The sequence below is a fragment of the Caretta caretta genome, chromosome 19 (assembly GCF_965140235.1).
Source record: "Caretta caretta isolate rCarCar2 chromosome 19, rCarCar1.hap1, whole genome shotgun sequence".
NCBI lineage: Eukaryota > Metazoa > Chordata > Testudines > Cheloniidae > Caretta > Caretta caretta.
In genome coordinates, this window is record NC_134224.1 from 20278467 (window position 1) to 20297500 (window position 19034).

A 19034-nucleotide genomic window follows, 5' to 3' on the forward strand; every position below is an offset into this window, starting at 1 on the left:
ATGTGCTCGCAGAATTTCTTCCCCCATCCATAGAAATGGGTTGCAGAGATACTGGCCACCTCTAGGGGCTGCTGAACCCGGTAGAGCCCATCTCACAAACAGAAGACAAGTCCGGGGGAAGGAACTGGAGGGTTCCCAGCACGCCCTGAAGGAAGGAGGTAGTGGTGTGCAGGAAACTCCATTCAAGCCTAGGACCCATCATCAGGTTATTTCTCTCTCTGGATCCCAGGGCTCTGGGAGGTAGAGCGTGTGAGTGTCTGGGCTGGGGGGGTGAGGGGAGCAGCATGGCTGGGTTCTGGGGAAAGGGGGTGAGAGTGTCTGGTGGCCCTTCAGCTTGCGTCTGGGAGGGAAGGTGGTTGAGTGTCTGGCGCCCCCCAGCTGGGCTCTGGGGGGATAGGAGGCCGAGAAACAAACTGGGCTGTTGTAGGGGTTTCTTTAAATTCTACTCCCGGGGGAAATTGTGTGTGTGTGTGTGTGTGTGTGTGTGTGTGTGTGTGTGTGTGTGTGTGTGTGTGTGTGTGTGTGTGTGTGTGTGTGTGTGTGTGTGTGTGTGTGTGTGTGTTACATACTTGCTGACAGGTATTTTGAAATAAAATTACCAAAATAATTGAAATTGGTATGATTATAGAGTGTTATTTTGACAAATAAAATATGCAGAATTTTGCAATATTGTGTGCAGAATTTCCCCAGGAGTAAGCTTCTGTCTACAGAAAACTAACGCTAACACTACCATTACTATCATTATGAGAGAAAAACAGAGTTAAGGAAATCTCAACAGGACAACTGCAAGAGCTCCGTCTCAGGCCGAGGCAGTTGAGAAGAAACTGAGGGTGGTTCACCAGTGCAATGCTATATAGAACAGCTGGCGGCACGAGACTGACTAACCGGCCTACGCATGCATAACAGACACTACTATGAGATATCTCCAATCAAAGGCACAGGGGGCCCTAGAGCACCTAGAATGGAGCACCCAGAGGGACACTACTCAAAGAAAGAGCTACAAGCTGTTATGGCTGACCCCACAATCCTCACTCCCAAATTGTTATTCCACATGGTTGTCAGACATCTCTACCCCAATTCCTTCTTATAGTCGTTTTGGGATTTTACTGTAACCAGACCATTATTTCTCAGATCCTCATTCACATCAAGGCTCTGCCAATGTGCTATTAGCTAGAGAGATGTAAAGTATTTAAGAAAAATAGACTGTTTGAATGAACATGAGGACCACTTTAAGAGAATCCCCGCACTTCCTGTCATCTATCCAAACAGATCAGACTTTGAACAGAGATCTGCTACACCTTAGCCAAGGTTCCTGGACCACAGCTATGGTTTTATTCAGCAAAAGTCTGAGCAGCTTCTCTGCACTGCTTCTGCCCCATTCCCATTGAGTTATGTAAGGGTGCACTTCTACCTGAATTAGACATGCAGATCTGATGTTTGGATTGGGAGAGTATTTTTGAAACACTGTTCAGTTAAGAACACCTAGTCCCAGCATTCTGGGGATTGTAATGCTTTCCAAATTTTCATCAGTGGGAATGTAAAGAGGTCACCTGAAAGAAAAAGAGGTTTCTTACAATAACTGAGTTCTTCAGGGGTGTTGCCCCTGCACATTCTCTCTACCCAACCCACTTTCACTTGTTCCCTATAGACCTATCTATCTACCTTTGGCTCTGGGGTTCAATGAAAGAAACTGAAGTACTTGAGTTACATGCCTCTTATAACCTTGGTCCCTAAATGTTCAGTGCCAAGACCAGGTACCTGTGCAGCTTATCCAATATTTCTGTGATCCTAAGGTGCTGGTCATGAAACCCAATAGTATGAATGTGCAGAAGCAACAACCCCAAGAACTCCAGTTAGTTACCCATAGATAACCTCTTTTTCACAGAACGTACATTTTTATGAACTGCACCAATTTATTCTTGTTAGTAGCTCAGCTACTTGGCTTTTTACTGCCTCTAGAATTCTCAAATGAATGTGATCAAGTTCTGGAGATTTAATTTCTCAAGAGGTACCACTATCTCTTTTTCGATACCTATCTGACAATGCTTCACCCTAACAGATTGAAAAAGTGTTATTTCAGATAGGTCATTTTATCTCTCCTTAACACAATGATGAACAGTTTGCATATACTGTAGAAAAGCTAATTTGACATCCGGTTTTAGTCTAGTCATCACTTTCTATATTTTTTTTATATGAAAAAGCAGCATTTAAAACTCATGGTAAACTGTTTGTTGCACTTTTCATAAACCATACATGAGAAGAAAAAAAAAATATATATATATATTTATACATATATATGTATATATATATATACACGTGTGTGTGTGTGTGTTACTTACCAAGAGCAATACACGGTTGCAGTTTGAAGTTGCTGGGTAAGGTATGTTGTACAAAGAATAAACGCAGTGTTATCTTGCCCCTCAGATTCCAAATTACATATGATCTCTAGTACTTCTTTGCAATCCACTTTTGCAATCTAACAAAAACAATGTTATCATGTCAAAAAGAACAATGTAGAGTTTCTTCAGGGATTTTTTTTGCAAAATCTTCTAAATGATGTAAGTTAACAGACTGTATTTAACATTAGTTAATTTTTCTACTTGCAAATATTCCTAGCTTCTTTCAGACATGTGAAATTCAAGGTTTAGGGAAAACCAGGAAAAACTACTCCTGGAGTAAGCCAGTCTCATAACCTCTTTCTTCCTCTCTCAGACTCATAGACTTTAAGGTCAGAAGGGACCATTATGATCGCCTAGTCTGACCTCCTGCACAACGCAGGCCACAGAAGCTCACCCACCCACTCCTGGAACAAACCCTTAACCTATGTCTGAGCTATCGAAGTCCTCAAATCGTGGTTTAAAGATTTTGAGGTGCAGAGAATCCTCCAGCAAGTGATCCGTGCCCCACGCTGCAGAGGAAGGCGAAAAACCGGCAGGGCCTCTGCCAATCTGCCCTGGAGGAAAATTCCTTCCCGACCCCAAATATGGCGATCAGCTAAACCCTGAGCATGTGGGCCAGACTCACCAGCCAGACACCCAAGAAATAATTCTCTGTAGCAACTCAGATGTCACCCCACCTAACATCCCATCATAGGCCATATCTATCGCTAATAGTTGAAGATAAATTAACTATCAAAATTAGGCTATCCCATCATATCATCCCCTCCATAAACTTATCAAGCTTAGTGTGACAGACTGCCAATTTAAGGGCACTCCACTAAAACGAACTATTCTGTTTCAAGGGCCTCGGATGGATCGGTTAAAATTCACAACATTTATGAGGCTGCTAATAGGTTAGGAGAGTATCGATGGGAATGTGTGTGGGAGGATTGGGTAGTTTTCAGGAATATGACAGTGTTTGTAAATGCAGGACATTCCTCCTCTGCTGTGGGAACCTAGGATGGAGGGACACTACTGTCAGGAACAGTGTGACTCACCAGCCAGACACCCAGGAAAGAATTCTCTGTAGTAACTCAGATCCCACCCCATCTAACAACCCATCACAGGCCATATCTACCGCTAATAGTTGAAGAACAATTAATTGCCAAAATTAGGCTAACCCATCACATCATCCCTTCCATAAATTTATCAAGCTTAGTCTTGAAACCACATATGTCTTTTGCCCCCACTGCTTCCCTTGGAAGGCTGTTTCAGAACTTTACTCCTCTGATGGTTAAAAACCTTTGTCTAATTTCAAGTTTAAACTTCCTGATGGCCAGTTTATATCCATTTGTTCTTGTGTCCACACTGGTACTGATCTTAAATAATTCTTCTCCCTCCATGGTATTTATCCCTCTGATATATTTATAGAAAGCAATCATATCTCCCGTCAGCCTTCTTTTGGTTAGGCTAAACAAGCCACGCTCTTTGAGTCTCCTTTCATAAGACAGGTTTTCCATTCCTCGGATCATCCTAGTAGCCCTTCTCTGTACCTGTTCCAGTTTGAATTCATCTTTCTTAAACATGGGAGACCAGAACTGCACACAATATTCCATATGAGGTTTCACCAGTGCCTTGTATAATGGTACTAACACCTCCTTATCTCTACTGGAAATACCTCGCCTGATGCATCCCAAGACCGCATTAGCTTTTTTCACGGCCATGTTTTATGTTCTTTTATGTTCTCCAATAGTCCTCTGTTTATCCTTCCCCATATTTTCTGATATTTTAATTCTCTTTAATAGATTTTGGCAAGACACCCTTTGTTGCACTACTGCCAATGGGTTTAAGCTAAAGTACCACTTCAGTTGTGCACCAGACATGCCAAACCCATGGGAAAAAAACCAAACATTGGGCTTGTTTTTGGCTTAATTGGCTTGAGTTGCTTGTTGGCTAGTTTTTGGCTTATAGCTTGTTGCTTCTTTTCTTCTTCTTCTTTTTTTTTTTTTTAAATAGGCTCCTGGCAAGCAGGGGCAAGAGAGGGAGAGAGAGTCAGGGGCGCACAGTGGGCCTACCACAGTCCCAGACTGCACGCTGGGGGGGGATCTAGTCACATAGAGTGTTGGGGTTCTTAAGGATTGGCTTGTTTTTACCTTGTTTTGAAATGGAATTCGCTTGATTTTTGGCTTATTGTGAAAGTCGGGGTGCTTATTTACTGTGTGAAAGTTGGCAACTGTGTTGTGTACATTTCTTTAATTTTACAGTGTACCGGGATTAGATTAAAAAAACAATAATACCCTATTTAAGAGCTATCAACAATCTAGGTAGTCAGATATTTTAAATGTTTAAAAATGAGTACTAGTGAAATAGCTTCAATACTGCCTATTAATCACCAATATTAGCCTTCTGACACAAACACTACAGAATCATAGAAATGCAGGACTGGAGGGAACCTTGAGAGGTCATCAAGTCCTGTCCCCTGCAGTCAAGGCAGGGCTACGTAATAACTAGATCTCTCCTGACAGGTGTTCATCTAATCTGTTCTTAAATAACTCCAATGATAGAGATTCCACAACCTCCCTAAACAATTTGTTCCACTGCTTAACTACCCTGATAGTTAGGGATTTTTTCTGGATGTCCATCCTAAACTTCCTTCACTGCAATTTAAGACCATTGCATCTTGTTTTATCCTCAGAGGTTAATGAGAACAATTTTTCTCCCTCCTCCTTGTAACAACCTTTTATGTACTTGAAAAATGTTATGTCCCCCCTCAGTCTTCTATTTGCCAGACTAAACAAACGCAGGTTTTTCAATCTTTCCTCATAGATCATGTTTCCCAGAACTTTAATCATTTTTGTTGCTCTTCTCTGGATTTTCTCCTACTTGTCCACCTCTTTTCCGAAATGTGGCACTCAGAAGTGGATACAATACTCCAGTTGAGGATTTATCAGCGCAGAGTCGAACGGAAAAATAACTTCTTGTGCCCTGCTTACAACACTCCTGCCGATACTTCCCAGAATTATGTTTGCTTCCCCCCCGCAACACTGTAACACTTTGACTCATTCAGCTTGTGATCTCATTAATGATCTGGATGATGGAATGGACTGCACCCTCAGCAAGTTTGCGGATGACACTAAGATGGGGGGGAAGAGGTAGATACGCTGCAGGGTAGTGATAGGGTCCAGAGTGACCTAGACAAATTGGAGGATTGAGCCAAAAGAAATCTGATGAGGTTCAACAAGGACAAGTGCAGAGTCCTGCACTTAGGAAGGAAGAATCCCATGCACTGCTACAGGCTGGGGACCGACTGGCTAAGCAGCAGTTCTGCAGAAAAGGACCTGGGGATTACAGTGGATGAGAAGCTGGATATGAGTCAATAGTGTGCCCTTGTTGCCAAGAAGCCAAACGGCACATTGGGCTGCATTAGTAGGAGCACTGCCAGGAGATCAAGGGAAGTGATTATTCCCCTCTAGATGTGGCCTCACCAGTGCCGAATAGAGTACTCTGTCCAGTTTTGGGCCCCCCACTACAGAAAGGATGTGCATAAATTGGAGATAGTCCAGCGGAGGGCAATGGAAATGATTAGGGGGTTGGGGCACATGACTTACAAGGAGAAGCTGAGGGAACTGGGGTTATTTAGTCTGCAGAAGAGAAGAGTGAGGGGGGATTTGATAACAGCCTTCAACTACCTGAAGGGGGTTCCAAAGAGGATGGATCTAGACTGTTCTCCTTGTTCTGTCATCTGCTACCACTGAGTAATCATCTCAAGTTGCAGTGAGGGAGGTCTAGGTTGGATATTAGGAAAAACTATTTCACAAGGAAGGTGGTGAAGCACTGGAATGGGTTACCTAGAGAGGTGGTGGAATCTCCATCCTTTGAGGTTTTTAAGGCCCTGTTTGACAAAGCCCTGGCTGGGATGATTTAGTTGGGGTTGATCCTGTTTGGAGCCGGGGGGTTGGACAAGATGACTTCCTGAGGTCTCTTCCAACCCTAATCTTCTATGATTCTATGATCCACTATATTCCCCAGATCCCTTTTCACAGCCATTTCCCATTTTGTATGTGTGCAATTGACTGTCCTTCCTGAGTGGAGTACTTTGCATTAGTCCTTATTGAATTTCACCCTATTTGCTTCAGATGATTTCTCCAGTTTGTCCAGATCATTCTGAATTGTAACCCTATCCTCCAAAGCACTTGCAACCCCTCCCCACTTGGTACTGTCTGTAAATTTTATAAATGTACTTTCTGTGCCATTATCTAAATCTATGAGGAAGATACTGACCAGAACTGAAAGAGGGTCCAATCCCAGTGGGATCCCACTCAATATACCCTTCCATCTTGACTGTGCACCATTATGGAGATGAATGGGGTAATTCAGGGCTATTTTTTCCTCTGCAGACTTGGGAAGACATAACCACTTGGTTCAAATTACAGGATTTCTTCATAACCATAAGGACTAGCAACTTAAGATGTGACTAAAACTTAACTGTGGGATTCCATTTTTTTGTATCACAATGAAACTGCATACCATTAGCAAAGATATTCTTCCCAATCACCAGTACTGCAAAGTCAACCCAAATTTTGAGAGTCAATGCTGCATTCTTTCTACCTTGTGAGTAATCACTAGAAATAAACGTTCTCTGGAATAAATTATGCCCTCTGACATCTTTGAAAAACACAGTTGTGCAGGTGTCCATGACAGGAACAATTCAATTGATAACTGAAGATGGAACAGAATCCAGCTCCACCTCTCTAGCAGTAAAATTTTTATTTGTCACTAAAGTAAAAAATACACACCAACAAATCAGTAAGGGATCATGTTCACTACAAAGTAGTGTTGGTATGGTATACCTCCAAATACCTGTTCAGTCTGACCCACAATTATTAACCCAACTTAATAATTGCTTAATTTAGTGATTTGAGCATGAGACTTAATACATGAAGGATTTGTGGAACTGTCTGTACAGAACACTGTAGAACAAACAATATACCACAAACAACCTACCACAATCCTAACTCTGCCCCAGTAGGAATGCCAGCCTGCTAGCACACCGTTCCCCCAACATGAGCAATTTACATTTTCAAAAACTTACAGTCTCAACTGGATGAGTATTACAGTGGTAACTGTGAGCATTTGTATTAATAGGGAAGCAGTTATTGAATTAGATATTCACATATAACTTCTAGTGCAAGATGCTTTTTGTTTACGTTCTGACCCAAATTCTCTTTCTGTTGCAGGTACTTTGTTCCACTCAGGACTTTTAAAAAAAAAAAAAAGGAGTACTTGTGGCACCTTAGAGACTAACAAATTTATTTGAGCATAAGCTTTCATGAGCTACAGCTCACTTCATCGGATGCATGCAGTGGAAAATACAGTGGGGAGATTTTATATACACAGAGAACACAAAACAATGGGTGTTACCTGATCACTCTCGTTACAGTGTGTATGGTAAGGTGAGCTATTACCAGCAGGAGAGAGGGGAAAAAAAACAAACAAACCAAAACACCACACACACGCACACCTTTTGTAGTGATAATCAAGGTGGGCCATTTCCAGCCGTTGACAAGAAACTCTCCCTCCCCGCCCCCACTCCAAGTTCAGGGAGCACTGCCCTGTGATTTGGCTCAACTGTTGCTCCTTCCAGGGCTTCCTCAGGAGGACAGACCCATAGGGAACACAATGAGAATGGGAAGGGGATTGAAGGAAGAGACAACTGTCTCATGGTTAAGGCAGCTGAATACCACCTTGGAGAACTGGATTCTATCCCTGCCTGTGCCACAGATTTGCTATGTGATGCTGATGCAACCAAAGCCTTGTCAACACTACAAATTCTTTCCTGGTATATTTATCTCAAAAGAGCCTCCAGTGTAGATTAAGTACTTGTCAATAGGAATTTTTCGTCCCGGATCATACCACAAACTCCACAAATATTATCTAGGCTGACAGAAGCTATGTCTACACAGGGGTTTTTGCAGTCATAGCTATGTCAGCTGGGGGGTTGTTTTTTCACACCCCTGACCAACATACCTATGCCAATGTATCTTTGTAGTATAGACCAGGCTCAAACTTTTCACAGGGGGTCATTAATGGTCCCTCTCACTATCAGGATGGCTGAGCTAAGACTGGGGGTCTGATTTATGTAAATGGTGAATGCACATGCATGCACGCACGCACACACACACCCCCGCAACTGAAGTCAATGGAAACTGTGCTTTATATGTTCAAAGTACTATCAACTGGAAAAAAGTTAATGTAGACTTATGGTTGCTTGATGGTATATTGTCCCCTTACAGAGCACTGAGTTGAGGGGGGAAAATCAATCAATCAAGCAAGCAAGCAAGCTTCTGATAACCAGGAAATACAGAGTTAAGACTAAAAGAAAAGGAGTACTTGTGGCACCTTAGAGACTAACAAATTTAATGAAAATATATAAAATATAACAAAAGATTATGCTCAAATAAATTTGTTAGTCTCTAAGGTGCCACAAGTACTCCTTTTCTTTTTGCGGATAGAGACTAACACGGCTGCTACTCTGAAACCAGAGTTAAGACTGGCCATGCAAAATTAACTCTCCTCCTCTTCAGCAGTGCTCCAATATGCTCTAACACGAGACATACCTTTACCTTGCCAACCCCAGTTACTGAAATGTACAAGGAAGAGCCTCCTTTTACAACCCATTCATTCTCATCCACAGGATTCCATCTAACACTATTAAATGACAAACAACAACAAAAAAGGTTGCATACATCACCTTCCCTCTACCCTCTTTGAGAAATGCCTCAGTTTGCACAAAGCACATTCTCACAGTGGCCTTTGGCACGGTAAGATTCAGGAGGTTCCAGATCCTGGCATAAACTCTCACACTTAGCCCACTCCCAGGAAAGCACGGCTTTGGAGCGGAACCTGGAACAGCTCCGGAGCAGTGGAGCTGCAGGTTTTTGCCTGGAGCTGGAGCGGAGCCGGAGCACAGCTCCAAAGCCCTGCAGGAAAGAATATTAAGCACGTACAATTTAAGAACCACTTCACAGTCTTCTACAACTCCCTTACACTCACTACCAGGATACAATCTCACTTTCACTTAACCAGCATTAAACAATTAGAATCCTTTCATATTCCATCTCACTGCTGACAATATCCTTTACAGTAACAGCACTATGCCCTGCTATCGACATAACCTACAAAATTCTGAATAGAAATAATTTTATACTGCAGGTACACGTGTACTGCTTCCCTTTCCTCACACAAATGAGGGTGGAAAACAGATCTCATATAAATCACAGCCCTGTCTCTCACCTCAGAGTAATCCACACATCCTCCTACCACAAACACACCTTTACCAAACAGGCTCAGCTACTGCCTGCACCATTTAGTGTACACTTAAACACACTGACTGCAGCTGGAGTATCCAAATAATTCCATTGGCTACTGCCACCTCCAGGGGATCAGAGGGAAGGTGGCATGGGCAACCTTTTCCCCTCTTCTCCTTTTTGTCCTTTAACAGTGTTAGATGAAATCTATGGGCGAGAGTGAATGGGTTGTAAGAGGAGGTGAAGAGCTTGCGCATTTCAGCAACTGTGGAGTCAGCAGAGTAAAGGTATGCGTGGTTGGCCACACAACATTAACTGGGCATTTCCTAGTTTTCAGAAGCTTGAGTTTTTGCTCAACTCAATGTTTTGCAAGGAGACGACATATCAAACAACCTTAACTCTGCATTAATGTAGGTTTTTTTTGCCAATTTCCCTAGTTTTTTTTAACAGGAAAAAGATACATTGCTGTAGAAGTTAGTAGTCATTTAAGGCATTTGTATGTATCATGCCCTGTAATTAACATACCTGAGCCAACCATCCTCTCCACTCCCCCATCCCCAGCTGCACCCCATCAGCCCTGCTTCAGCACATCTCCCAAGCCATGCCCATAGCCCATTTAATGCACTTCCCCTTCCAACCTGGCCACCTCCCCATTACTGTCCCGATGCCTCCCCACCACAAGCAGGGAAGACATCTCCCTGAAAACTTCACTCCCCGGTATACAAACATTTCCATCACCGTTAATTCCCCCTCCTGTAACACAACTCATTGTGTTACCAACTTCACATAGCAGAAAGTCAGAGAAACTCTGAAAAGTCACTAGATGTCGCTATGTAACCTACATAAGGGAACATTTCAGACAGATGCAATAAGAAATGTCCATCTCATATGAGGGGAATCTCTCTCCTCTCAATGAGCCAGGGGCACCCAGGGCAACGTCCAAGTGAGGGAGTCTCTCCCCGGGGCCAGGGTCCATGACAGGGAGTCCTGGGGAGTGGGGGTGGGAGGATGGGGAAGGCAATACACACTGTAATACCACAGTACCCGTGACGCACCAGTTCTCCCAGGGTTTGGGAGGCAGTGGCTGAAACTCCATCTCCGCTGTGCACACCTGACCAAGCTGCCCTCATCCAGACTCCTCCCTCTCAACCTGATCATAGCCTTGCCAAGCCTGATGGGGAGTGCCAAACTGTTCATCTGCTGGTGTGTGCGGCGACTCCAGGGTAGGATATGTCTGCAGATCAATGACTCTGGCTGCTGCTGCGCAGGCCTCCCCTAGCTTGGCAGGTTTGCCGTCTCCAGTCTGGACACCATCTCCTTCTCTTCCTCCCCCTGCCACCACTCTCCAGGGCTGAGGGCTGCCAGCAGGATCGTTTAGTAAGAAAAGCGTGGAATGGATTTTATTATGATTTTCTGACTATACAAACTGGTGACTTCTTTCTCTGAATATCACTGTAATTGGCAGTGAAAGTTATTAGATTTGTGGCTGGTCGCTTTGAACTTACTTCCTCGCTAGGGAAACCAAAAAGTCACTAAATCAAGTGACAAAAATTGCTACTTTGGCAACAATGGTGGCTTGGGTGCACTGGCAGAGCTGAAGGGTGTCAAGCCTCCTTACTTGAGCCAACAACTTCTCTCGCCTCCCCTACCACTTATCCCCATTTATCCTCCTTCCCATAACCCCTTCCACTCTCCCACCTGCTCCCCCACTCCTCCTCTCCCAGGAAGCATTCACATATCTAATCTGCTGCCAAATATTTTGATTACATTCCCTCACAAAATAAACTGCCACCCATGACTCAAATTTTAGCATCTCCAGCCACTCAATTCAAAACTCGTTTTGTTTTAAGTGGGGGTTTGTGATTTACTTATCCTAAATTATGTTAATTGAATGGTAACTTCATAGCAAACACAAGGAGGTCTGTGATTAATTCAGTGATCAATACCTCTCTGTTTAACAGTAAGAGGCAGCAGAAGAAAAAAGTTATGGGGGGGAGGGGGAGAGACCTGTAATTCGGAAACTCCTCAGTCAAATGACCCCAAATATGGATCACTAACACTGACCTGTGGCCTCATGAAGGGCACCAAATTTCAAAACAGTCATATTAACCATTGGGATTTTAGAGCATTTACAAGAGTAGAGCTCTAAAGCACCTAAAATGGCAGAAATGGAAACTCTCTAGTTATGTTTCTGTATTTGCACAGCCACATTAAGAAAACATGCATTCTCCATTTGGGTCCCCCAAAGATTTTAGTGATTGCCATGCGCTACCTTGGATAAAACTCAGATAGACCCACATCACATCAATAGTTTGATCTTTAGCTCTCCACAAAAACCCTAAATGGCTTTCCCCCCAGGCTTCTCTGGAATCCCTGGCTCAAATGACTTAAAATTTGGGTCACGTAAATAACCTTACCCTGCACTCTTCTGAGGCACACCAAATTTCAAAGAAATCCAACTAACCATGTGGATTTTAGAGAACTTAGGCAAAAGCAACCTTAATTCTGGCATTTCCTGACTGAGTGCTTGTCTATGCAACCTTAATGTTCTTTTACAGTTTTTGAGGTGTAATTTCCTAGATTTTTAAAAATGCAAACCAAAAAACGTACGTGATATTTTGTGGCATCATACAGATACCCACATGGATCAGCAGCAGGACTGGAACCTTTGGATCTGTCGAACATACCTTCATCATCTGAAATACTGGAGTAACTGACAGAAGCTGTAGGCTATCCTCTACGTGAACCAGCATGAGAGAGGAATGGGACACTTTGCCTGTGAGTTTCACAGGAATTAGACTAACAGTAGTCTAATGGAGGAATGGTGAGACTCAGGAATATTGTGATCCATTCCAGGCTCTTGAGGAGAGTGTTCTCTAGTGGGCACAGTCTTCTACCCATTCCCCTCAAGTGTGATCTCTCTTGCCTCCTCCCCTCCTACTTGGTTGTCTCAAGCTTGTCTCATCCCCTCTGTGGCTCCTTGTCCCAGTCCTATCACCAGTCTCCACTGCTCAAGCTTCTCTGGTCCCAGTCTCCTTTTCCCATCCCATCCCAGTCTCTCCCCGTCAATCCTGGCTTCCAGTTGCCCAACCCCACCCTTGTTTGCAGTCCCCATTGGCTCCCAGTCCCAATCTACCTCCCACAAGCTCCTCAGACTTCAGACCCCGCTACCCTATGGCTTCTTGTCCCAATCTCTTTGCCCAATTGCACCCTGTTGTGCTGGATCAGAGCAGCTCTACCTTTATTCCCCCTCTATGGTCCACCAAGGGCACCCACTCATGCTTCCAGCTCCCTGGCCATCACCTCAAGTGGAGACATGTGTCTCTCCCTCTTGATTGGGTTTTTTTCCAAGCTGCACTTTCTTGCCTACACTGAGAATTCCCCAGTAGGTCAGACTGCCTAAGCAGGCTTGCTTTGTTTTCTCCTCAGAGGCTATAAACAGTGTAATTGCCCATAGGTATAAGTTACCACACTGCCCTTTCTAAGCAAGCACATTTATTCTTAAAGTGAAATCATTACAGAAAAAACATTAAAACGATTAAAAAAACACTACACATGCTAATAAGCTCATCTGAGATCACCCCAATTCCAACAAAGGCTCTGACAGGTGATCTGTTCTTCAAACTCTATCAAGAGGTTTTTTTTGTGGTCACAAGTTCATAACAGCTGCTAGCTTAGAACATGCATCCCCATGAATAGGTCAAGTTCTTCCAACGCTTCCCCCAAAGGAGTGGGATTTCTCTTGGACAGAATATCCTGTCCATTTGGTGGATCAGAAAGTAGGCCCTCAGCCTATTTAAACTCAGTCTATTAAAGAGACGATTTCCCTATAGTCTGTTGGTTCTCTGGATAGTCCAGTTTGAACGAGTACATCCAAGCCTCTCCAGGTGCTGGTTGCTCTCTGGAGTTTTACAACCTGAATGAATTTGCCTAGTCATCCTCCCCTGTTCTTCGCTCCTGAGGGATCTGGTTCCCCCACAATGGAATTACTTACAATCCCTGGCCCACAATAAACTTAATTCAGTAAGATTTGTCCAGAATATTGCAGGAAATTACCAAATCGGTCACAACAGTCTCCCCACCACTCCCAGTCTTCTTGTCTCAATCTAACACTCCACTAAAGGTTGGGCTCTTACCCACTCTGCATGTAAATCAGATGATTTCTTCCTTCATGCTGCCTGGGCCCAACAAGGGGTGCGGCTGCACGTGTGTCACTGGCAGAACAGATGGGGGGGGGGGGGGGGGAGGCTGCCTGTCTCAGTTCAGGTGCTTGAACCTGAACCATGCATGGCCCCACAACAGTCTCAGCTGCAGCAGCAGGGAAAGTTCTGCTCAACCTCAGGTTGCAGCATGCCCACAGCAGAGGGGATCTTTGGGGAATTTAGTGGCATGTACAATCACTATATCTTTCAAAGGTTTATAACCCAATGGGATATTAGATAGGGTGGGATCTGAGATACCCAGGAAAGAATTTTCTGTAGTATCTGGCTGGTGAATCTTGCCCATATGCTCAGGGTTTAGCTGATTGCCATATTTGGGGTCGGGAAGGAATTTTCCTCCAGGGCAAATTGGAAGAGGCCCTGGAGGTTTTTTGCCTTCCTCTGTAGCATGGGGCATGGGTCACTTGCTGGAGGATTCTCTGCTCCTTGAAGTCTTTAAACCACGATTTGAGGACTTCAATAGCTCAGACATAGGTGAGAGGTTTTTCGCAGGAGTGGGTGGGTGAAATTCTGTGGCCTGCATTGTGTAGGAGGTCAGACTAGATGATCGTAATAGTCCCTTCTGACCTTAGTTTCTATGAATAACTTTGCCAAACTTGGACAGATTTTCACAGAGATTGTAGAACGCACATCCTTGAGACAAAGGACACCCCACTGCCAAAGTTCAAATCCCTGCTCCAAAGTATGGAGGCTCTAGAGTTGGTCAAAGAAGAAACTGACAATTATTTTTTTTTAAACCCAGGCAAAACATTTTTTCCCTAACCTAGTTCTCAGAAATAGCTGAAATTCTTGGCTGAAATTTTCCAAAAATGAAATTTCAACCTAAATAGTTAAAAGTTTAGCAAAATTATAAGCAACTGAACAGGATCTAACAATGAGAAGTGTCAGACAAACTTAATCGGCTATGCTACCAGCCCTGCCTATAATACTTGTGGGACAAGTGTGCCTAAGAACTAGAGAGCAAGAGAGCCTCCTGAGCAGTTTTGGAAAGAAGGCATATAAGTAGCTGTACATGTATGCACAACATCTTTCTAAATAAGCATCTGAAGAAACCACATCCCCTGCTCCTGCATCACTCTTCGCCACCTTGGCTCAACTTCTTGATTCAAAGTAATTGGCTCTGTGCAGCTCAGCTGTCCAGTTAACTCCCAGGCAAAGCATTGTGACTATGTTTAACAGATTTGCTAACATACACAACACCATATTTTCAAATAATGTGTTTGCTCTTAATTTTTTCCCCCTGAACTGAGCAGAGAGGCCTTAATTGGGGGCCTATTCTCTTGCAGCTGGGAAGTGCAAACATCTGAGTTATTCAGCCATATTTAATTTTAAACAATGGCAAGTCCTGCTCATTATCTCTCCTCCCTCAACCCCCCAAAAATATTGCTTAAGAGATTTTGCTCAAACTCCCCCCCACCACAAAGTCTCATTCAAGTTGACACCAAGCATTTAAGATTTCAGCCTAACCAGTGAATTCAATAAAAAATAACAAGCGGGGTTATAGTGGCAACAGTTTTCCAACCTTGATTACAATGTTCACTATTAGCACAGTTGTTACTACACTGAAAAAGAAAAAGATGTTTGAATCAAAGTAGTTGGAATGGGTCATAAAGATTCAGGCCAGTAGACACTAGAGGAGTTTGCCCATGGCTCACCAGTCCTCCTTTTCTACATTAGTTTTCACTCTATTAAAACAGAGATTTTATTCCTTTGCATCAGAAGAGTACAGAGTCACAGTGCATAGGGCAGCTGAAGGGAAGACTTTAGATTTATACTTGAGGCATATGAGGATCTAACACACTCAAACCTTTTTTGCATGATGTATAAGCCCACATTAATAGACTGTATATAATGCATATGTGTATCTGTAGCAACAACATTAAATGCACTTTCATACTACTGCCTGAAGTCTTTATATTTTAGTTTTTCTTTAAAAACTCTATAACCTTAGCATTAGCCAAACTGATTTAGAAATGCACTTGATAGAAACTTCACACATTAATAGGTGATATGATTACTAACCTCTTTAATAGAGTCTTCATTAGGCAGCATAGAGCACAAACATGTGATGTAGGCTTGGCGAAAAGATGATACATTTGAAATTTCTGGAGAATCTGCACACAATTTTGACAAGACAGTAGCTTGTGGAATGCAGTTGGACTTCATCAAGTGTTTTACTCGCATCTGCAGAAAGGAAGGCCCTTCTCGTGTAACCAATTTATTGACTAGGAAAAGAAAAAAACCTTTGAGAATACACCAAATTTACAGTTGGCACTTAGTTGTCTCATTGCATTCACACCACTTTGATTTTGTAAGAAACATGCTGAGGTTTGGTCAATGTTTAGATAAGAGATATGAAACCCTTGTTGCAATAAAAATGGACAGTAATAAATAAGCAGTGGTGTTCTTTCATACAAATTAGCACACTAGAAGTGCACCTGTGTAGCAATAAGGGAATGCTAGGCTACAAAAGTAGTGCTAGTATATTAGCAAGGAATGGTAGCTTCTTTGGCTCAATAGACACCTCACAGCACAGCATTAGGAGACACGGACAGCGACGGCACTACTCAGATCCTATAGTAGTTTTCACACGACTAGAAATATTAAATTTGACCAGGACAACCAGGGTAAAAATCTAGTAATTGAGTTTTGTCTACCTACACTTTTTCCTGTACTTTAAGTTGGGTAAGTTTAATATATTTTATTTCTACAGCATCTATGACGAGAAAATTAAGTATCTCAAACAATACACTAAACACTTTATGTTCAGCAAAATAAAAGCATGCTTTATGAAATGTGTCTAAAATCTAGTTATATCACTACCAAAAAATTACAAAATATAGAAGTCCTTTTCTGACATTAATTCTGTGGAAGGAAGGAAGGAAAGAAGGAAGAACGAAAGAAAGAAAGAAAGAACTAACGAAAGAATGAACGAACAAAAGAATGAAAACAAACTACTTGACTTCAAACAGGAATTAATTCATAGAAGTTCTATGGCCTGTGTTACGCAGGAAGTTAACTGGATGATTACAGGTTTCAGAGTAGTAGCCGTGTTAGTCTGTATTTGCAAAAAGAAAAGGAGTACTTGTGGCACCTTAGAGACTAACAAATTTATTTGAGCGTAAGCTTTCGTGAGCTACAGCTCACTTCATCGGATGCATCTGATGAAGTGAGCTGTAGCTCACAAAGCTTATGCTCAAATAAATTTGTTAGTCTCTAGGATGATTACAGTTGTCCCTTCTGACCTTCTGCTCTTTGAATCTATGAAAACTATTCTAAATACACAGGTGTCCTGTATTCACATTCAAGCCCAACCCAATTTTAAAAACCCCAAAACAAAACGGCCTCAGTGGCACAGGCAGGGTCTCAGGGTAGCCACCTGAGTACTATCCCACACAACACCCTGGTACATACTTGGGTGGCCTGCCCGAGTCCTGGCCTGCATCACTGCAGCCATATTGCTATTTTTAGTGTGCTTGCTCAAGTGAAACTTGCATGTCTGTCTATCCACGTTCCCAGCTGCAGTGCAGACACACCCATTGGTGCCTGAGCTAAGATTCCCTAAAAAGGGGGTTGTCTTCAATCCATTTGTGACCATTTATGTTCCACGAACGGTATTAATACCCACTGTTTGCATTGCTGAGTTCTTCACCGAACAGTGAAACTCATAATGCTCCCAACATATATTACTGTTTGGCAGAAAGGTGATACTTATTAGGCACCTAAAAGATCTGATGTTCAAAGATGTCAAGCAGATAAAGCTCTCATTAACTTCAATAAGAGTTGTTGGCATTCAGCACTTCTGAAAATCATGTCACTTATTTAAATGCCTACCTATGGATTTAGAGCCTCCACTTTAGACATCCAAGTTTGAACACTGTGGCCAAGATCTACATCTGCAGTACTGACCAATTACCTTCCTTCAGCTGCTAGTCTTCCACATGAAGGACCTGGAGAAGAATAGCCTATTGCATTACTTGCCCCATGGGCCATATGTTTGATACCACTGTGCTAAAGAAAGCACTCCAAGAAATTGTAGAAAAGAAGGTAGGAAGTGTAGCTGAGCAGAGGCAACACATATTAAAGTCTCCAGGTACTAGTAAGCAACCCTTTTTTCTCCTTTGAGAGTTGCATCTGTATACCACCTGCCTTGGGAATGCAGAAAGAAGTAACTGATTAAAGGAAGACAGAAAAGAAGGGCTTCAATTAAACTGAGATTCCGCTCTTGCCCATACCATGTATCATATCATGTTGTCAAATACAGAATAGTGCTGTGTAAGAGTAAGAATGTACCTTGCCTACCCTAGAGAACTAAACTGATGAGAGCACTAGCATGAAGTACCCTGTAGTGGGGCGATCACCCCGCTCCGGCTCAGAAAGGGTTAAAAGCCAGCCCTTGGAGAGGGCTGGTGCTGACAGCCAATCAGGAAGAGGCAGGAGGCAGCCAATCAGAGCTGGCCAAGCCACTATAAAAGAGAGCAGACCAGAAGGGGTAGGTAGTCAGTCTCTCTCCAGTCTTGGAGAGAGATGGACCTGGCTGCCTGAAAGAGCAAAGGGTACCTTGGACACTGCGGTGCTGGGGCAGGGCAGGAGGAGATGGAGAAGCTCCAGCCTGGCAAACCCCCAGGTAGAAGCCTTGCTGTCAGGGCCGGAGGAGGTACTAGGGCTGTGGGGAAGCAGCAAGGGAAGGAAGAGACACCTGGTCCAACCCCCCTGGCCAATGATGAGTGGACACTTTAGACTGCAGTTTGCCCCTGAGGGAAAGGGCTAGATGAAGACTGGCAGTGGGTCACTGAGGCGAGGTAGGATTAGGGGATTGGGGTTCCCTGGAGAAGGGAGGATCCCAAACGCATGGGGGCACTGCTGCAGGGCAGTACCCAGGAGAAGGGGCACTGTGGGCCGGTGAGGGACATGGAGCCTGAAGTACAGTGATGGAGATTGACCAGGAAGCAGGTACCGGTAGGGAGACATCGGCTAGCAGGCGGCGCTTCAAGGCTAATGTGAGCTAATTCCCAGACTGACCACCAGGAGGCACCGCGGCGGCGAGTGCCCACCCTGCTACATACCCACAGCACAACAGCTTGTCCAGACTAGTCACTGTTTCAGGTGCAGGTCCATAGCAGTTTTGC

At 43.5% G+C, this 19034-nt stretch overlaps 1 protein-coding gene across 8 annotated transcripts in view; it reads right to left on the reverse strand.

The window, feature by feature from the left end:
• The window catches only part of RLF (RLF zinc finger), a 102487-nt gene that overhangs the window by 48456 nt on the left and 34997 nt on the right, over window positions 1-19034 (reverse strand). For 6 of the 8 annotated variants that reach the window (XM_048826041.2, XM_075121232.1, XM_075121234.1 and 3 more), the window contains 2 exons: window positions 15928-16130; window positions 2340-2476 (listed from right to left, as the gene is read on the reverse strand). In XM_048826041.2, coding sequence (XP_048681998.2) covers window positions 2340-2476; window positions 15928-16130 — 340 coding nt within the window. Of the gene's footprint in view, window positions 1-2339; window positions 2477-15927; window positions 16131-19034 lie in introns of those variants that run through there. The other 2 variants (XR_012665463.1, XM_075121235.1) reach the window with 2 other exon arrangements.